The sequence below is a fragment of the Pteropus alecto genome, unplaced genomic scaffold (genome assembly GCF_000325575.1).
Source record: "Pteropus alecto unplaced genomic scaffold, ASM32557v1 scaffold95, whole genome shotgun sequence".
NCBI classification, from domain to species: domain Eukaryota; kingdom Metazoa; phylum Chordata; class Mammalia; order Chiroptera; family Pteropodidae; genus Pteropus; species Pteropus alecto.
Window position 1 is genome coordinate 17,260,996 of NW_006441071.1, and position 15,736 is coordinate 17,276,731.

The following is a 15,736-nucleotide window of genomic DNA, read 5'->3' on the forward strand; positions in this document are numbered from 1 at the left end:
TAATACTGTGGTTTTAATCATTGTGGTACTTGCACATCATGAAAAATAAATTCTATTTCCTATTTCCTACCAAAAATAGACATAGGTATTAGTGCTGTATTGTTTACAATATAATCCTACATAGTCATGAGACAAAGTAATAAAGGCCCTTCCCACAAAACATTCTTTTGAAATATTTAAAATCTGAGTAAAAAAAAAGTGTGCATTTCATCATCAAATACTTTTCAGAGTCTCTTTATGTATTATACAACTTAAGTTACTCTGAATGCTGTATCTACTTGCCTGATAACATATAGAAGTGAGACTCAAGATTAAGAATACATGGGATATCACACTGAAATAATGGAGTCATTCCCTGATTAATAACTTCACTTGCAATATATGGGAAAAAGCTTATCTAGTCATAATGACTTTTATAAGTCAATTAGTCATTCTTGATGCACCCTACAGACAACTGTGACAATTTCTCTAATTTGTTTTTGACATTTATGTCCTAGGCACAAGTGACATTTTTCATTCTTTCTACAAATGGAGGTAATGAAATCATTAGTTTCGTTTAGACAACAACTCAAACCTCCACCCCACCACCACCATCACAGCAATTAAACAGGACAGCTTGGCCGACTGGAGTTGAGCTTAAAATACCATTGTAAGTAAAAATAAAATCACACTTAACACTCATTTTAGGAGATGAACAGTTTACTTAGAAATTGCAACATTTAGCAAGGACAAGACATAAACACTATTTTCCAAATTCTACAGAAATACAATAACTTATAGCTGGCTTGGTACATGGTCACATAATAAAAAGAAATCTAATGGAAAAAAAGAATGGTTCATTCTACTTTTCTGCCACTTATCACAACTTAATTAGTATACCAGTTAAGTACTGGAAGACGGCTGCATAGAAGATTAGAATCCTAGGGCTGTTTGTTAATATACATTATTGTATTATAAGAATAATATAAAAACAAAATAGGTAGATACACAAGTAACATGCAATTTAAGCTATTATTCTGAAAAAACAGGACAGAATTTAGTAAACACATTGAAAAATGTGTTGTTAATAATGTATTATAATTTGCATATCATGGTATTATACATGGCATGGAATTTCTTCCTTCTTAAATAACACTTGGCAAATTGAAACAGGTTGAGCATATCTCTAGAGCAAGTTTAAAATGAAGATGAAGGAAAATGAGTAGACAATTCTATTAGATACTTTTCTAAGTATACTAAATAATTTTTAAAGTACCATAATTACATGCCTACTTCACTGTCTCCCAATTTAAAGTCATATTTTGTACCCTATGAATCTGCACTGTCCAACAGTAGCCCTTAGTCACATGTGGCATTTGAGCACTTGAAATGTGGCTATAGTCAGAACCGAGATATACTGAGTGCAAAATACACACTGAAATTTTAAGACTTAGATGGGAAAAGAGGGTAAAGTATCTCAATAATTTTCTATATTGATTACATATTGAAATGACAATATTTTTAACATTAGGTTAAATAAAATATATTATCGGTTAATTTTTTTAAATGTGGCTACTAGAAAATTAAAAATTACATATGTAGCTCACATTCTTTCTATTGGACAGAGCTGATATAGGTAATCTCTAATCATTATATTAGCCTTAGAAATTAACAATCTGTAGCACTAATTCTCGAAACACCATAAACACACTCTGCACATACCTTACTGCAAAATTTATTTTTATCCTTTGCAAGGTATATAAGTGTAAAAAGAATTCATAAAATATTAATTTCTTTTAAAAATGTCAATTAGTATATGGTGAGAGGTAAAGGAACTTCAATGCAGACTATTTTTTTATGGAAAAATAGTTTAAGAAAAACAGCAGTGCAATCAGAGTGAAGGCAATTAGTATCTTCAGTAAAATAAGTTAGCCAAACTTATCTTTAATGCCCACAATCTGATCTTGTACCACAGATCCTACATGTAACTTATTCATTTAACCATAACCTGTAAGAGAATCTTAAAACAATATTGACTGTAAGTTAAATACTCCATTTTTTGAAAAATCTTCAAGCAATGTAAAATTAACAGGCATGATTAATTCTAACAGCAGAATATAGTATCTGAGAACTATCCTTTAAAGTCTCTCAGTGTTAAAGTAAGCCACTGCCTAGTGTCCAAGAGACTTGTATTAAAAAAAAAAAAAATTTAGACGCTATTAAAAAAATCATTGACCTTTTATAATTTTCTTCCTTTTTTTTCAGTTTTTACAGTATAATAAATATGTGGCATACTTATAATACTTCATTTTTTATTTTGTCCAACTCAAAAACAAGTTAATCTAGTACCCATTCCGTTATTCTCCTAGGAACAACACACACCCAAATACAACACTGACAGTGGTCACTTCAGTCAGAAGCCAGCATCAAAGTCATGCATTAGGAACCTCTCCAGGAGCCAATACCTGATTACACTTTTACTACACACTCTGCTCCTCACAGCTCAGGTTGGAATGCTTGTGTGTTTTTCATTTAAATCCATTTCCATAAGGTAAACTCTGCCAAAAATGCTCTGAAATCCACAAATTAACAAATTAACAAAAATTTCTCCTTCATTTTAAAGACGTTTTTAGAAAAGCGGTAATAAATTATTTAATGTAACTTCATGTTTTACCATTACTATTTTTAAGACATCGGAAAGCAACCAAGATTTAGGGAGAAACAGAGGCTACACCAGGTAATACTGGATATACCAACAGGGAAATTGATTGCAGAAGACCACAGTAGTTCTCTCTTAGAGTTCAGCAGCCTGCTAAATCATTTAATCACATTTATTAATGTGCCTTGCATAAAAAGATACTAAACTTTTCACATCTCCTATCTTTGGACCGTGTTCTACACAAACAATATTTTTATTACATGTTACTAGCTCTGATCTAAATAAGCCTGAAAATTCATGTCAAATGATATAATTTTCCAGTTTCAAATATATATTACTCTAAAAATAAACTCCTCAATGAAAGATGACAATAGTCTCCTTTCTGAAAGCTTGCTATTATTTTGATGTTAGAGCAATAATTGACTATTTATTGAGCACCTACTATGACTGTACTCAGTCTACTCTCATTCTTTAACAAGAAAAAAAATCTGCTCCAAATGCAAGGTGAGGGAGAATAACATATGAGCATTTTTAATAGAATGTAGTATGAGTCAACATTTGAACATGTGAAATTGTTCATCCCTATGACATTAAAAAATGTCAAATTTGTTGTTTATCACTTTATAAAGATAAATGAACATCTGAAGTATGTCACATAGTACTCTGAGGAAAGTGACTGCCATACATTAAAATTAAGGCTGATTCCCTATAAAGGTATGGAAGAAAAGCCAGAGTTTTATGATTTGTGAGTCAATGAAGACTTCATATAGACAGTTTACACCAATATCTGGTTAATTTAGGCAGATGGGCACTTGTGTTAGGGTTCCCACTTTGCTTGAGGGGGTTAGTCCAATAAAGGAAACTGTCTTTAAATAGGAGAACCTAAAGCAAATATGGAAATAAAAATCCTTCAGATAAATTTTTTTTGTGAAATCACTATATAAATTCAAGTTCCAAATCTCATTTAAATGTATATACATACATGTGTACACACACGTATATGCCTTAAAAGTATCTAAATTTCACTTACAATCTTTGCCTTGTATGTTTGAACCTGATAATGTATCTTATGCACAATACCGTATTTCTCCTAGAGCTAAGAACGTGGACAATGGCAATAAGACAGAGATAAGCTAGTTTTCATTTTCTAGCCTTTAACAATTCTGACTTGTTGAAGTCCTCCTACAAGGTGCAAGGCACTATGCAATGTACTGAACATGTACAGGATCTGCACACAAAATACTCTTTCAGGGAAACTGAAGTTTAAGAAGCAAAATAGTTGTCACTTTGAAAACAACAGTAATCATTTTCCTCAATAGGATTTCCAAAAATTGAGAATGTCAACTGAAACACTCCCATCTCTGCCAAACATGAAAAATAATACAATATAGAAATCATTTCCATAGAAAACGTGTAAGTGAACATTCATAATAGAGACATAGGGATTAAAGCAGCGTGATGAGCAATGAGGCAGTCACAGAGCATCTACAGGCTACTGCACTGGTAGTGGTTTATAAAAAATACTATCTACACAAAGATTTTAAGAACTAGTAATATAGCTAGCATATTTTTGCTTTTTTTTTTGCCACTGAATATAAAGTTTTGTCCTAAATTTACTAAATGTTCTACACCCTGAGGAATAATAATAGACTAATAAAAGAAATGCCAGGGTTAGCTTTGTGAACCATATTATTGCCCAGAAAGCACAAACTATATATAGCTAATATTCTTGGAAGCACAAGTTTACTCAGCAGACTAAGCTACTCTTTTTGTTGTTGTTGTTGTTTCTGAGCAAAGAGTTTGGTTTTACAGTGTTAACATGGCCTGGTTAACTGGGAGCCAAACGTTTCCCGCCCCCCCCACCCAAGATCTGCCAGTGACATAATGGTTTTCTGTCTCAACTATGAACATGACATATTGCTGCCATTTAGAATTATATTATTCAACGATTCTCTGAAAAGCACTTTGGAATCCATAGCTATATATTTTTATAAAATTACAATTAAAAATTATTTGCTACCTTGAATTATGGAATTCCTACCCCTCCCCTCTCCGTATCCAAAATTCATACAATGCCACATTTTAAATTTCATCTCAGTATTTACTTCTTTTCCTCCAATACTTGAAAAGATAAGGGTCTATATATTCCCTTTTCAACTATCTTATGTAGACCTGGATTTGGGAAGGAATTCTTAAAAGTCCTTAAAGAGGCAAAGAATTCATTTAGGACAACCACATGGCTTTTATGGCAGAGAGCCACTGTTTCTCTTTGAACAAAGGCTGATGTTTATGCACGTGCTGTCTTCTAAGTGTGATGTCCCCACCTCCCCGCAAAAGAACCAATTATTCTTGGTAGGGTGCTTATACATAGTAACTAAAGAAATGCAAACCAAAACATCCTACCTGCTCATATCAGTATCTCAATAGAGGATGAAATACACCATGGGACTATGCTTAGCAATTAGAATAAATAATGAGTGACAATCAAGCTGTTTGATAAAACTTCTATCTTCTGTTTTCTACCTAAACATTAGACTTAAATATAATCTTGCTCTCCCCTAAAAAAGTAAGAAAGGCACTCGAATTAACACAGTATATATAGTTATTTTTTAAAAGACACTGTGTGATGATAAGTAGTATTTTCAGGGTTGATTTTTCCTGCTCAATGCCTTCATGACACGGAATTTGCCTAAGCTTTCCTGTGCCTCCCTGCACTTCTCCATTAAACAAGAGCACATTACAGAGTCTACTCAGGCAGGGGGAGGCAGCAGCACGTAAAGTGCTAGAGTTTGCAACAGTTCTATTTGAGAAATTTATTCAGAAGACAAAAGGTTCAGTTGTTACAATGCTGTTCAAATTTTCTAGCATACTTTAAATATTTAAAAGTTTTAAAATATAATTTTCTAGTAACAAAATAACTGTAAGCTTACAAAAACTTTATGCAAAAAATTATATGTTACTTCCTTTATAACTAAATCTTTAGCATTTTCTGTAATTCAGGGGAGCTATGGTAGAGATTAGATTACTGTACAAGTGGTAGTTGCACTCATACTAAATTGTATTTAGTTCCTGTGTCAGATACTGCCTTGTGCTATATAAAAGAAAATTACTAGACTGACGGTTTGTTTTCAACAATATTAGAAGTTCTCTTTACACACACACACATGTGGGTGTCTCAACAAGTATGAACTGATGACCTATATAAATCCAAATGATACAAAGTCTATCATCATATATACTTTCCTACAAAATGCCACATAAACATCCAAGAACTTTTGTTTCCTTAAGATTTAAGTGGCTTTTACTGACCACCTGAACACATTTAGTCCTGTTAATAATGAAACCTTTAATTTAATTAGAACCATATCATACCATAGGAATAATAAATATGACTAAAAACCTGGGGCCGGACTTTCCAAAGAGGTAACAAAATGCTAAAACTTAGAAAAGAAAAAGGGGACATCAATAAGTATCAAATCCTTAAGTTTAAAAAATGACTGACACAGGATTAAGAAATATCTGAAAGGTCCACAGTTCAAGTTAAGGAAGGGAAAGGAGAAGCACAAAATGACTACACATTCACAGGTACAGATCAACAAGTCTCTGAAATCAAAGAATTTCTTCAGATGCCCCAAAGTGGCTCTGGCTGTGTTGGCAAGATCTGTCCTCCAAAATCATAAATGAACAGAAAGAAGTGTTCTTAATGTAAATGGGATTCTTTAGTTCTATGAATTTTTAATACATATTAAATTGATAATTATAGAGCTGCACTTCTTAGATGGGATTTAACAAGCTTCAACAAGGTAGTTAAATGAAAAAAAAAATCTAAATTAACTAATTCTATATGCGATAGCTCTACTGAAGTATCATGAAGTTAGAATACATCATTCATTCACAATCCATTGCTCTAATCCATCAATTTCTCAATCATAATTCTATCCATCACTCATGATCAATCTCTCCTCTCTTCTAATCATTCATTAATTTAATAAATATTTAATGAATCCTCATAATGTGAAGTAGAATCTTGGAATACAATATTACCAAAATAGTATACTAAAAGAAAAGGCGGGGGTGGGAGGAGGTGGTGAAAATACTGACAACCTTATTGCTTTTAGCATGTCAGCAGTATTCTTGATCCGTAAGATGGTACGATAGCCTACTACTCTTCCAGTGAATGTTTGATGAAATGTGTGTCAATCACAAATATCTTTTAACAACATATTTGTACAAAAATAAGACTAACAAATCACTGAAAAAAGACACATCTTTTCCACTAAATAAGCTCAAAGAGACATTATCATGCTACAGCTAGTGAGTCTAAGTGTCAACCACTGAGATAGAAAAGAACCCCACAATGATATAGGGCAATACTAGGTTTTTCTGTGAATGAACACTTGAAAAATGAAAATTTTAGAAATTAAGTAGCACATAAAAGTCATAAACAGTATCCTTTGGATATTTATATTTTCACTCTCTACTTAAAACTTTACTAGGAAGACAAGAGACCAAGATATAGTAAAGGACTGCATGGCTTCAGAAGGGGTGGGTAAGAGCCTTAAAACACATGAAGACAGTTAACAAAATACTCTGTGGAAGGTAGAAAAAGATGTGGAGCACTGTAAAATTTAGCTAATGTTTCACAGGGTATTATCTATACTCACACCCTAATATTCTAACTTAATCAAAGCATAAGAAGCCCTATTGCTTGAGATACTTAAAATGACGCTTGGAAAAAAGGTAATACTCAATGAGGCCAGAATTTGGCAACATGTATTAGTGGAATGGATTGGATCTCCCATGTCATCTCTGTGTAGTTTGCCCCAATGCCTGCAGGTGCTGATGGTCATTAACCAATGTTTTATCCATTGAGGTCTAGGTAGACCTTGAGGTATTTGATTCAAAATGTGCCTTGTACACCAAAGGCCATGGAATTCTGTTCATAATGGAATTATTTTCTAACTGAAATACTATAAAAGCTACAAAAGAGTAATTTTTGCCCTAAGAGAGAGAAGAGCAGCTTCTGTCTACAGGAGCCAGGCTGGACAACTTTTCTGGTGTCCTTAAATCTCAGTCAACAGTTTGACATTCAACAAAATCATGATTCACAAGGGCTGATTCTTTTCTTTCAAGACAATGCACCTCACTCAAGTCGAGGGTTTTCATAATAGTGAGACAGGAGAGGTCTGCCTTTCCCTGTCTCTTCATCCTCCAGGTGACCTAGCAAGTAAAAAAAAAAAAAAACAGGCAAAGCATGGTGGTCACACTTGTTTCTGCCACTATTACTCATATTCTGCAAACACACAGGACAAAAGACAGCTTCCATCATTAGGGGAACTTTTAGAGGAGCAGTTCATACATTGTGTGTGTGTGTGTGTGTGTGTGTGTTTAACGAAGTATGGAATTCATTAGAGATAGGGAGAATATCTTCCATACACATCCCTGAAATAAGACAGATAAGGAAAAATATACAAAAGAGAGTAATAAAAAATATGGAATGGATTGGGAAAATCAAGAGAAAGGTATGTGGAAATAACATAGGCAGACCATTTACAAAAGGAGAAATATAATAAAGTAGAAAGTAGACAATACCTGGCTGGCCCTTTCCCCACCTCTGCCTTGCCAACCTAAAAAACCCAGCCCTTGTTATTGCAAAGATAAGATACAACTATAAGGTGGATACTTTGGTGCCTCATCCCTGATAAGTTTAGTATCAAAGTTTTTTTTAACTGTTTTATTTGCTAAAATAAAGACTGAAGAACTAATACCCTCAAAACTATTTTTTTCTCCCTGGCTTTTGCCAGTAAACTTTTAATAATCACTTCACTAAAATTTTGTAGTTTATCCAGTGTATCCTCAATAACTTAAATTTTTAAAAAGGAAGATTTTTTACGGATACATTTCTACACATATTTCTCCCATTTTTCATGGTGAATTTGGAAGGAAAACAAGCAATAACTAAAAATGGCATTCCAGGTTTTCTTTAAAAAATGATTTTTATAAGAGCTAACTCGAGTGTTTTTGGCATGTACTAAATTTGAGGTAAAAACAATCTATCAAAACTAGTAATAAAAATAATTTTCAAGTACTACAATTACATAAACTATTAAAATTATTACTTTTTTTAAATAACCATTTTAAAAATGGATTACATCGGAAGCATGTATTTTATATAAATTCCAATACTTCTGACTTTGGTTATCTTGGTCTGTAACTTGGGTAGAACATGCTAGAGAAAGAAGTGGTTTGTATTTCACATATCCACCCATCTGGCCATTTAATTCTCAAAACAATTAGATTGAGTAAGGTGGCATTTGTATTGTTTTTAAGCTCAACCAAAATATAAGTTTTTAATTAAAAAAAATTAGCCTATGCAGCAATTGCACTGAGGTGGGTGGAGCTACATGTGAACCAACAAGGAGAACTGAATGAGAAGCAGCCTAGAAACACAGACTTCTTTTAGAAATACAGAAATATAGAAATATAATGAGAAGTTATAAAGAAAAACTTAAGACTCATTGCTTAGCAGGAACTACACAATTTATCCCCAAAGGAATGCCAGTTCTTAACAAAATAAATAAAATTAAAGATTTACTATGAACTTTTAAGCATAAGATGAAGAACACATAGTTAGCTAATGATAGCAAACAGTTCATGCAACTATGTAAATGCGAAAGGAAAGCGATATTGCACTAGAAGGGGAAACCTGCAGGAATAGTCCACCTCTTTCATTGACTTAATGTATCCAGCCATTTCCTATATGCATTGGCAAATCTGGCCTGCTCTACATTCCGGCATGTGGACAATACTTGATCGATGAACCTGTGTTCCACTTCCAGGCCTAGGTAATCTGGAGCTGGGGTCCGCTTCAGGCGTTTCGTTTCCTGGGAATACCCTTGCTTGTTAGAGTAACACAGTCCATCCACCTCCATTGCCTGGGACGTGCGGGGGCCTGCTGGGATGTGGTGCAAGTCACTTAAAGTCACCGCAGGGCTGTCTCCAGGTGACAACTGGGTCACGCTGTGAGGAAACCTACCATTTAAGTGATGCTGAAGGTAGAAAACATGCCGCCTGTGCAACAGGAGGGGGAGGGAAAGAACAGAGAAAAGAAAGATCACATCGCAAAGAGAAGCTTTTCAGGAAAAACAAAAAAAAAAGTTGATAATTTCAAAACATATAGTACTCAGTTCACTGCCCATTTGTAACCCAGAGTTATGTGAGGAAAAGAAGAATAGTTATGCTGAAGTCTCTGCATATCTGGCCAGTGTTAAAACCCAGATTACTGGATTATTTGTGAGAAGGAATATTACTCTAAGGGTTTGTAAATAGTATTGACTGAGATGATGACAATTATTTGGAGTTGTTACTCTCTGTAGACTATAATATGAAATCAGAAATAGGTCTGAGACCAATCTCTGCTATAAATAGGAATAAAACAAAAATAAAAATGAACCTCACTGATACCTCGAAATACAAGTGATTCAGAAACAAGGGCATTAAAAAGCTTCTCTAGAGGCTTATTGCATGGCCTCTATTCAATATTTTCTTTAATAAGAACAATGTGCCACAGTTGGTCTTATTATCTAAAACACAATCTGAACTTACTCCTAAATCCATCACTACAGTCTCATTAAGCATACACATGCAGTAGAGATGTGCTGGGCTCTGAGCAAAGTACACTACAAGTTAAAGTTCTTGTTCTTCCTCTACGAGCAGTTCTACTACCCTTAGAATTATGTGGAATTATTTGTTAAAAATGAAGATCCATGTGCTTAACCTCTGAAAACTTGACTCAGTGGGGTGCACACCTACAGTACACAATACGGTAAACTACATAGGTTGCTGTATCTCATCATTCATGTTAGTAATTCTAAACTCTTAAAAGGTAATTCTATCCAAAAGGTAATTCTATCCCTGGAGTAGACAGGGAGCATATATCTATTTTATAGAAGATATAACTTAAAGGGCAGATAAACTGCCTAATGGCAATGAATAATCAATAGAAAACTGGGCTGTTTAATATATAGGCTATCCCAACTATCTCTTCTCCGCACTCCCAACCCCAAAATCCAATTAATCTTTGGATGAAGAAAGAAGTTTCTGCTTTGTTAACCTCTCAAACAGAAATATCATTTAAAAAATTCTCTGAGCCTGGCCATGAAAGTGCCTAAATATAAAACAGCAACAAAAATCTGTTAACACCAAAACAAGATACAAGTCAAGAACTATCTTCTCTCTTGAAAATGTGGAGTATCATTTAAAAAAAAAAAATGTATTTATGAAGGTGCCAAAGAGAGAATGTCTTCTGCCTTCTAAATACATTTAGACTGGAAAAAGGGGGCAAATTTCAATTAACTTTAAAAATATACAAATATTTAAAATGCCTACATCCTGCCCAACACAGGCAAGTCTTTTGTCTACAAAAAGAATCTTATGACCTGAAGTAAAATCTATATTTATAAAGACAAAGATGCCTCCAACTAAATGATGATCCAAAGTAAACTGACCAAGGGGTTTCCATATCCGGACTTCATTCCAATGTGAAAGCTACTTTACTATCAAATGTGCTCAGAACTCAAGTTATGAGGTTGCTAACCCTATTTCACTCCTTCCTAATGATCCTGTTCCACTCTCAAAATATACTTTTCTTAAAAAAAAAAAAAAAAAGTATCTAAATGTTAATTATACTTACATTAAGTTCATTTGCAGATCATAATGATCTGAAGAATGACAAAATGCTAAATATTCTCAGAATCTAATGAATGGTCACAACTCTGACTGTGCATCTAATTTATCTGTTAGGGTCTTTTGTTGTTTTTAAAAAACAGATGGCAGTGCTCCATCCCAGATCTGCTAAATAAGAGGGTCTCTATTGTTTTTAGTTTGGAAGTAACACGTTATTCTGTTGTGCAGTCAAGGTTGAATACCACCATCCTAAGCTGCAGGTGAAGATCTACATGGGGAACCTCTCATTGATGATGATCGTGAGGAGGATATGGTAACATAAAATCCTCCAAATCACTCAGGCAAAGCTCCTAAAGCAGATTACCAAAACTACCCAAGCAGGCAGGAGTCAGATGTAAGACTTTCTGTAGTTCTTGTAAAGATATGCACAGTTTCACACAGGAAATAAATTTTCCCTTCTCTTACCTGTGGCACCAAAGGGTTTCATGTCCTGGATAGGAATCAATAAGATCAGTGCTGAATTCAACTTCTTCTTCTAGAAGATGGGGAATATTTATTCTTGGTTCCTCTGTTGAAGCTGCTGCTTCTTCATCTTTTGGAAGAACTAGGGCTGACTCATTTCTCAAAGGGTTTTGCTCCAAGACAGAACTGTCTTTCACAGTTTGGCTAATCAAAGACTTTAACAGAAACTGGCGGTAGTGAAATCCACTGTGGTCTGAAACGTGCATGGATGCCCAGTGTTTAGTAGAAGATAGTTCATCAAGAAGAATCTTGTAGGAAGAAAAAGGGAGGTGAGATGAGAAACTGCCAAAGGCTTTTCTTTCTCCATTACCACCTTGAATTTCTTCAATTCATTACTTGTTTTTTTTCTTTTGATAATACCATTCCTACCAATATTTTATACACAATGTCCAATACCATGCTATCACAGTGAAAGCTCAGTGAATACTAAAATATAATTTTAAATTTTGGCACAGCTTCTTGAAAAAATAAAATGCGTTTAAAAAGAATTTATGTAACATGAAAAACATTTAAATTATTTCTTACTGCATATTTCTACATATAAAAATTGGAATTTACTATAATTTTGAAGCAAAAAACTAGATATATGCAAAGTTTTCAACAAAATCAATTTAATTCCTTTAAAATTTTTTTCTCAGACTTTCTAAGAGAAAAATTCACTATATTCTTTTCCCTAAAATATAAGATGCATACTAAACTGGAGAAGAAACTTTAACAGGAATTTCAGGGCATTTTCTTATTAGAATAAAAAGGTATATAGATACAGGTAATTATTTAAAAAAAAAAAAGACAATGATAATTGATTGTTAAGTGATCTTAAAGACACTGCATAAAGATACAGTTTACCTACAACGTACTGACAGAATACATGACCTTTATATGATATACCTTAAATATCATTATTCTTTTCCAACATTCCAGCTAAAATAAAAACGAATGAGTGAATAAATCAACTACAAGAAAACTACAGAAGCAGGGCTATGAAGCAAAGATAACAGGTTTAAAATGAAAGACTAAGGAAAGTGTTCATTCTTATATACATATGCCATCAGTCATTAAATAAAATCACTCAATATCCTATTAGCCAGCAATAACCACTTTTAACATTCTGGCATTTACTCAATCTTTTAGCTTTTTTCTGTGCATGCATGTGCACAGTTTATTTTTAAAACAAACGGGATATTCTTTTATGCTGATTTTATTCTACTTAAGTTATATATCCTCATGTCATTAAATATTATTCCATAACGTGTAATTCCTAACTTTTACACAATATATCATTCTGAAGATTGTCACAATTTAACCATTCTCTCACAGGGAATACTTTTATAAAAACACATATATAAATCTATGTGCATATCTTATTTAGGAGAAATTTCTAGAAGTATACTTACTGGAACAATGAAAAATATATTGTAAAGTTTTTGATATATACTGTCAAAGTGCTGTATAAAATTTATAATACTATTGGAAGTGTATCTTAATGTCTGTTTCCTACATTTTTCACCAATACTTTAATCTTCTCTAATTTAATAAATGGAATATCACATTTCATTTTAATTTGTACTTAATTATCACTAAGGCTAAATATTTTTCCTGGTCACTTAATTAATTAATTATGGTGACATTGGTTAATGAAATCCAATAAGTTTCAGCTGTATATTTTAACAGTAAGGCATATATATATATATATATACATACATACACACACATATATATTTACACTGTATGTTCACCTCTTATAGATTTCTGTCACCACATATTTGAACCCCTCTTACCCCATCTACCTCATCCCTCCCCTTCCCCTCTGGTAACCACTAGTCTATTGTCCATGTCCATGATTCTCTGTTTGTTTGCCTTGTTCTTTGTTGTTTTTAGGTTTATATTCCAGCATATAAGTGATTATCATGTGATTTTCAACTTTTTCTGTCTGGCTTATTTCGCTTAGCATGATTATTTCATCTCTTCTTATTGCTGCGGAAAATTTCATTTTTTTTTATTTGGTACAGATATCACTTTCGAGACAGTGATTTCATTTCCTCAAATATATGCCCAAAGGCGGAATTGCTGGATCACGTGGTAGATCAATTCTTAGTTCTTTGAGGACCCTCCATACTGTTTTCCATAGTGGCTGTACCAATTTGCAGTCCCACCAGCAGTGAGGGTTCCTTTTTCTCCACATCCTCTCCAGCATTTGTTATTACTTGTCCTGTTGATTATAGCTATTCTAACAGGTGTCTAGTCACTTATTTTTCTTTGTTTCTTTTATGAATTGCCTGCTTTGCCTAATTCTCTTCTTTAATAAGTTGCTTAATTTACTATTTGTAATATTCGTTATTTTTCTTATGGGTTTGTAAGAAATTTTTATATATTAAAGATAGTAAGTCTCTATATTGTAAATAGTTTTCTTAACATATTACTATAATTGACTTTAAATTTCTTTTCTCACCTCAGATGTTTTTCTTTCATTTAGAGTTGTTTGGTATATGAGATTAAAACCTAACAATTATTTTCTAAAAAGTCGATCTTATCAGCATTACAAATGAACAAAGAATTCCTTCTCCAATTATGTAAAATGCCGTATTTATCATCAGTGAAATTTCTACATATTATGTATTGGGATTTGTTTCTGGGCTTTATAGTCTCTTCTATTATTGTCTATTTTTGAGCCAGAACCACAGTTTTAATTATTCTATAAACATTTAAACATATAGTGATATACGGTGTTCCTTATTTTTCTTTTTTTCAGCAGTTTGTTCTTAAAGCTTTATTCTTTCTAATGAACTTTGGAATAAATTTTTGAAGTTGAAAAATAAACTGGTGGTTTTTAGTATATTCATAAAGTTATGCAGCTATCACTGTTATCTAATTTCAGAACATCTTCATTGCCTCCAAAACAACCCTTATTCCTATTGAGTCCCCTAATTCTCCATTCCCCCCAGCCTCTGGCACCCACTAGTCTGCTTTGTCTATTCTAAAGATATCATATATAAATAGAATCATACAACACATGACCTTTTGAATTTGGTTACTTTCAACCAGCATAATGTTTCAAGGTTCATCCATGTTATAGCATGTATCATTATGATTTCATTCCTTTTTTATGGCTGAACAATGGCGATACCACGTTTTGATTATAGCATGTATCATTAGGACTTCATTCTTTTTTTATGGCTGAACAATGGCGATACCACGTTTTGTATATCCATTCCTCAGAAATCAGACATTTGGGTTGTTACTTTTTTTTTTTGTGACTATTATGAATAATGTTGCTACAAGTATTTCTTGTACAAGTTCTGGTATGAACACGTTTTTAATTCTTCTTGGTATACACAGGAGCACAACTTTAGTCATAAAAGATGATTCTATGTTAATTTTTTAAGAAAATACCAAACTGTTTTTCACACTGGGTGCATGATTTCACAATCCTACCAGCAATGTATAAAAGTTTCAATTTCTCCACATCCTTGCCAATACTTGTTATTGTCTGTCTTTTTAATTTTAGCTATCCTAGTTGGTGTGAAATGGTATCACACTATGGTTTTGATTTGCATTTCTCTAATGGCTAATGATGTTGAACACCTTTTTCATATCTTTATTGACCTTTGTATATCTTTTAGGGAGATGTGACCCTCTGTGCTTTCTCAGGTGACACCCCATATCAACATTTAATTGGCCAGTAGTAATAAACTCTGCTCAATTGTCTTTCCTCCCACCCAACATCACCCTCAAAAATGAGACTACTTAAAAATTTACTTAACATCATGTTTCCTATGTTTGTGTGTTCACTTCAACACCAACACCACAGGAAACATGAAACAAACTTAAAACCTCTCATAATTCTATCCCATAGCACTGATACATATTCTTTATTTTCTAATCTTTTTTTTT

The 15,736-nt window shown here is 33.2% G+C and overlaps 1 protein-coding gene across 1 annotated transcript in view; it reads right to left on the reverse strand.

Annotated features, from left to right (window-relative positions):
- Positions 1 to 681: 681 nt before the first annotated feature.
- Positions 682 to 15,736, reverse strand: part of PTAR1 (protein prenyltransferase alpha subunit repeat containing 1) — a 50,714-nt gene continuing 35,659 nt past the window's right edge. Inside the window, exons 8-9 of the mRNA XM_025051398.1 lie at positions 11,789 to 12,093; positions 682 to 9,709 (exon numbers count right to left, since the gene is read on the reverse strand). Coding sequence (XP_024907166.1) covers positions 9,367 to 9,709; positions 11,789 to 12,093 — 648 coding nt within the window. The 3' untranslated portion in view covers positions 682 to 9,366. The remainder of the gene's footprint in view (positions 9,710 to 11,788; positions 12,094 to 15,736) is intronic.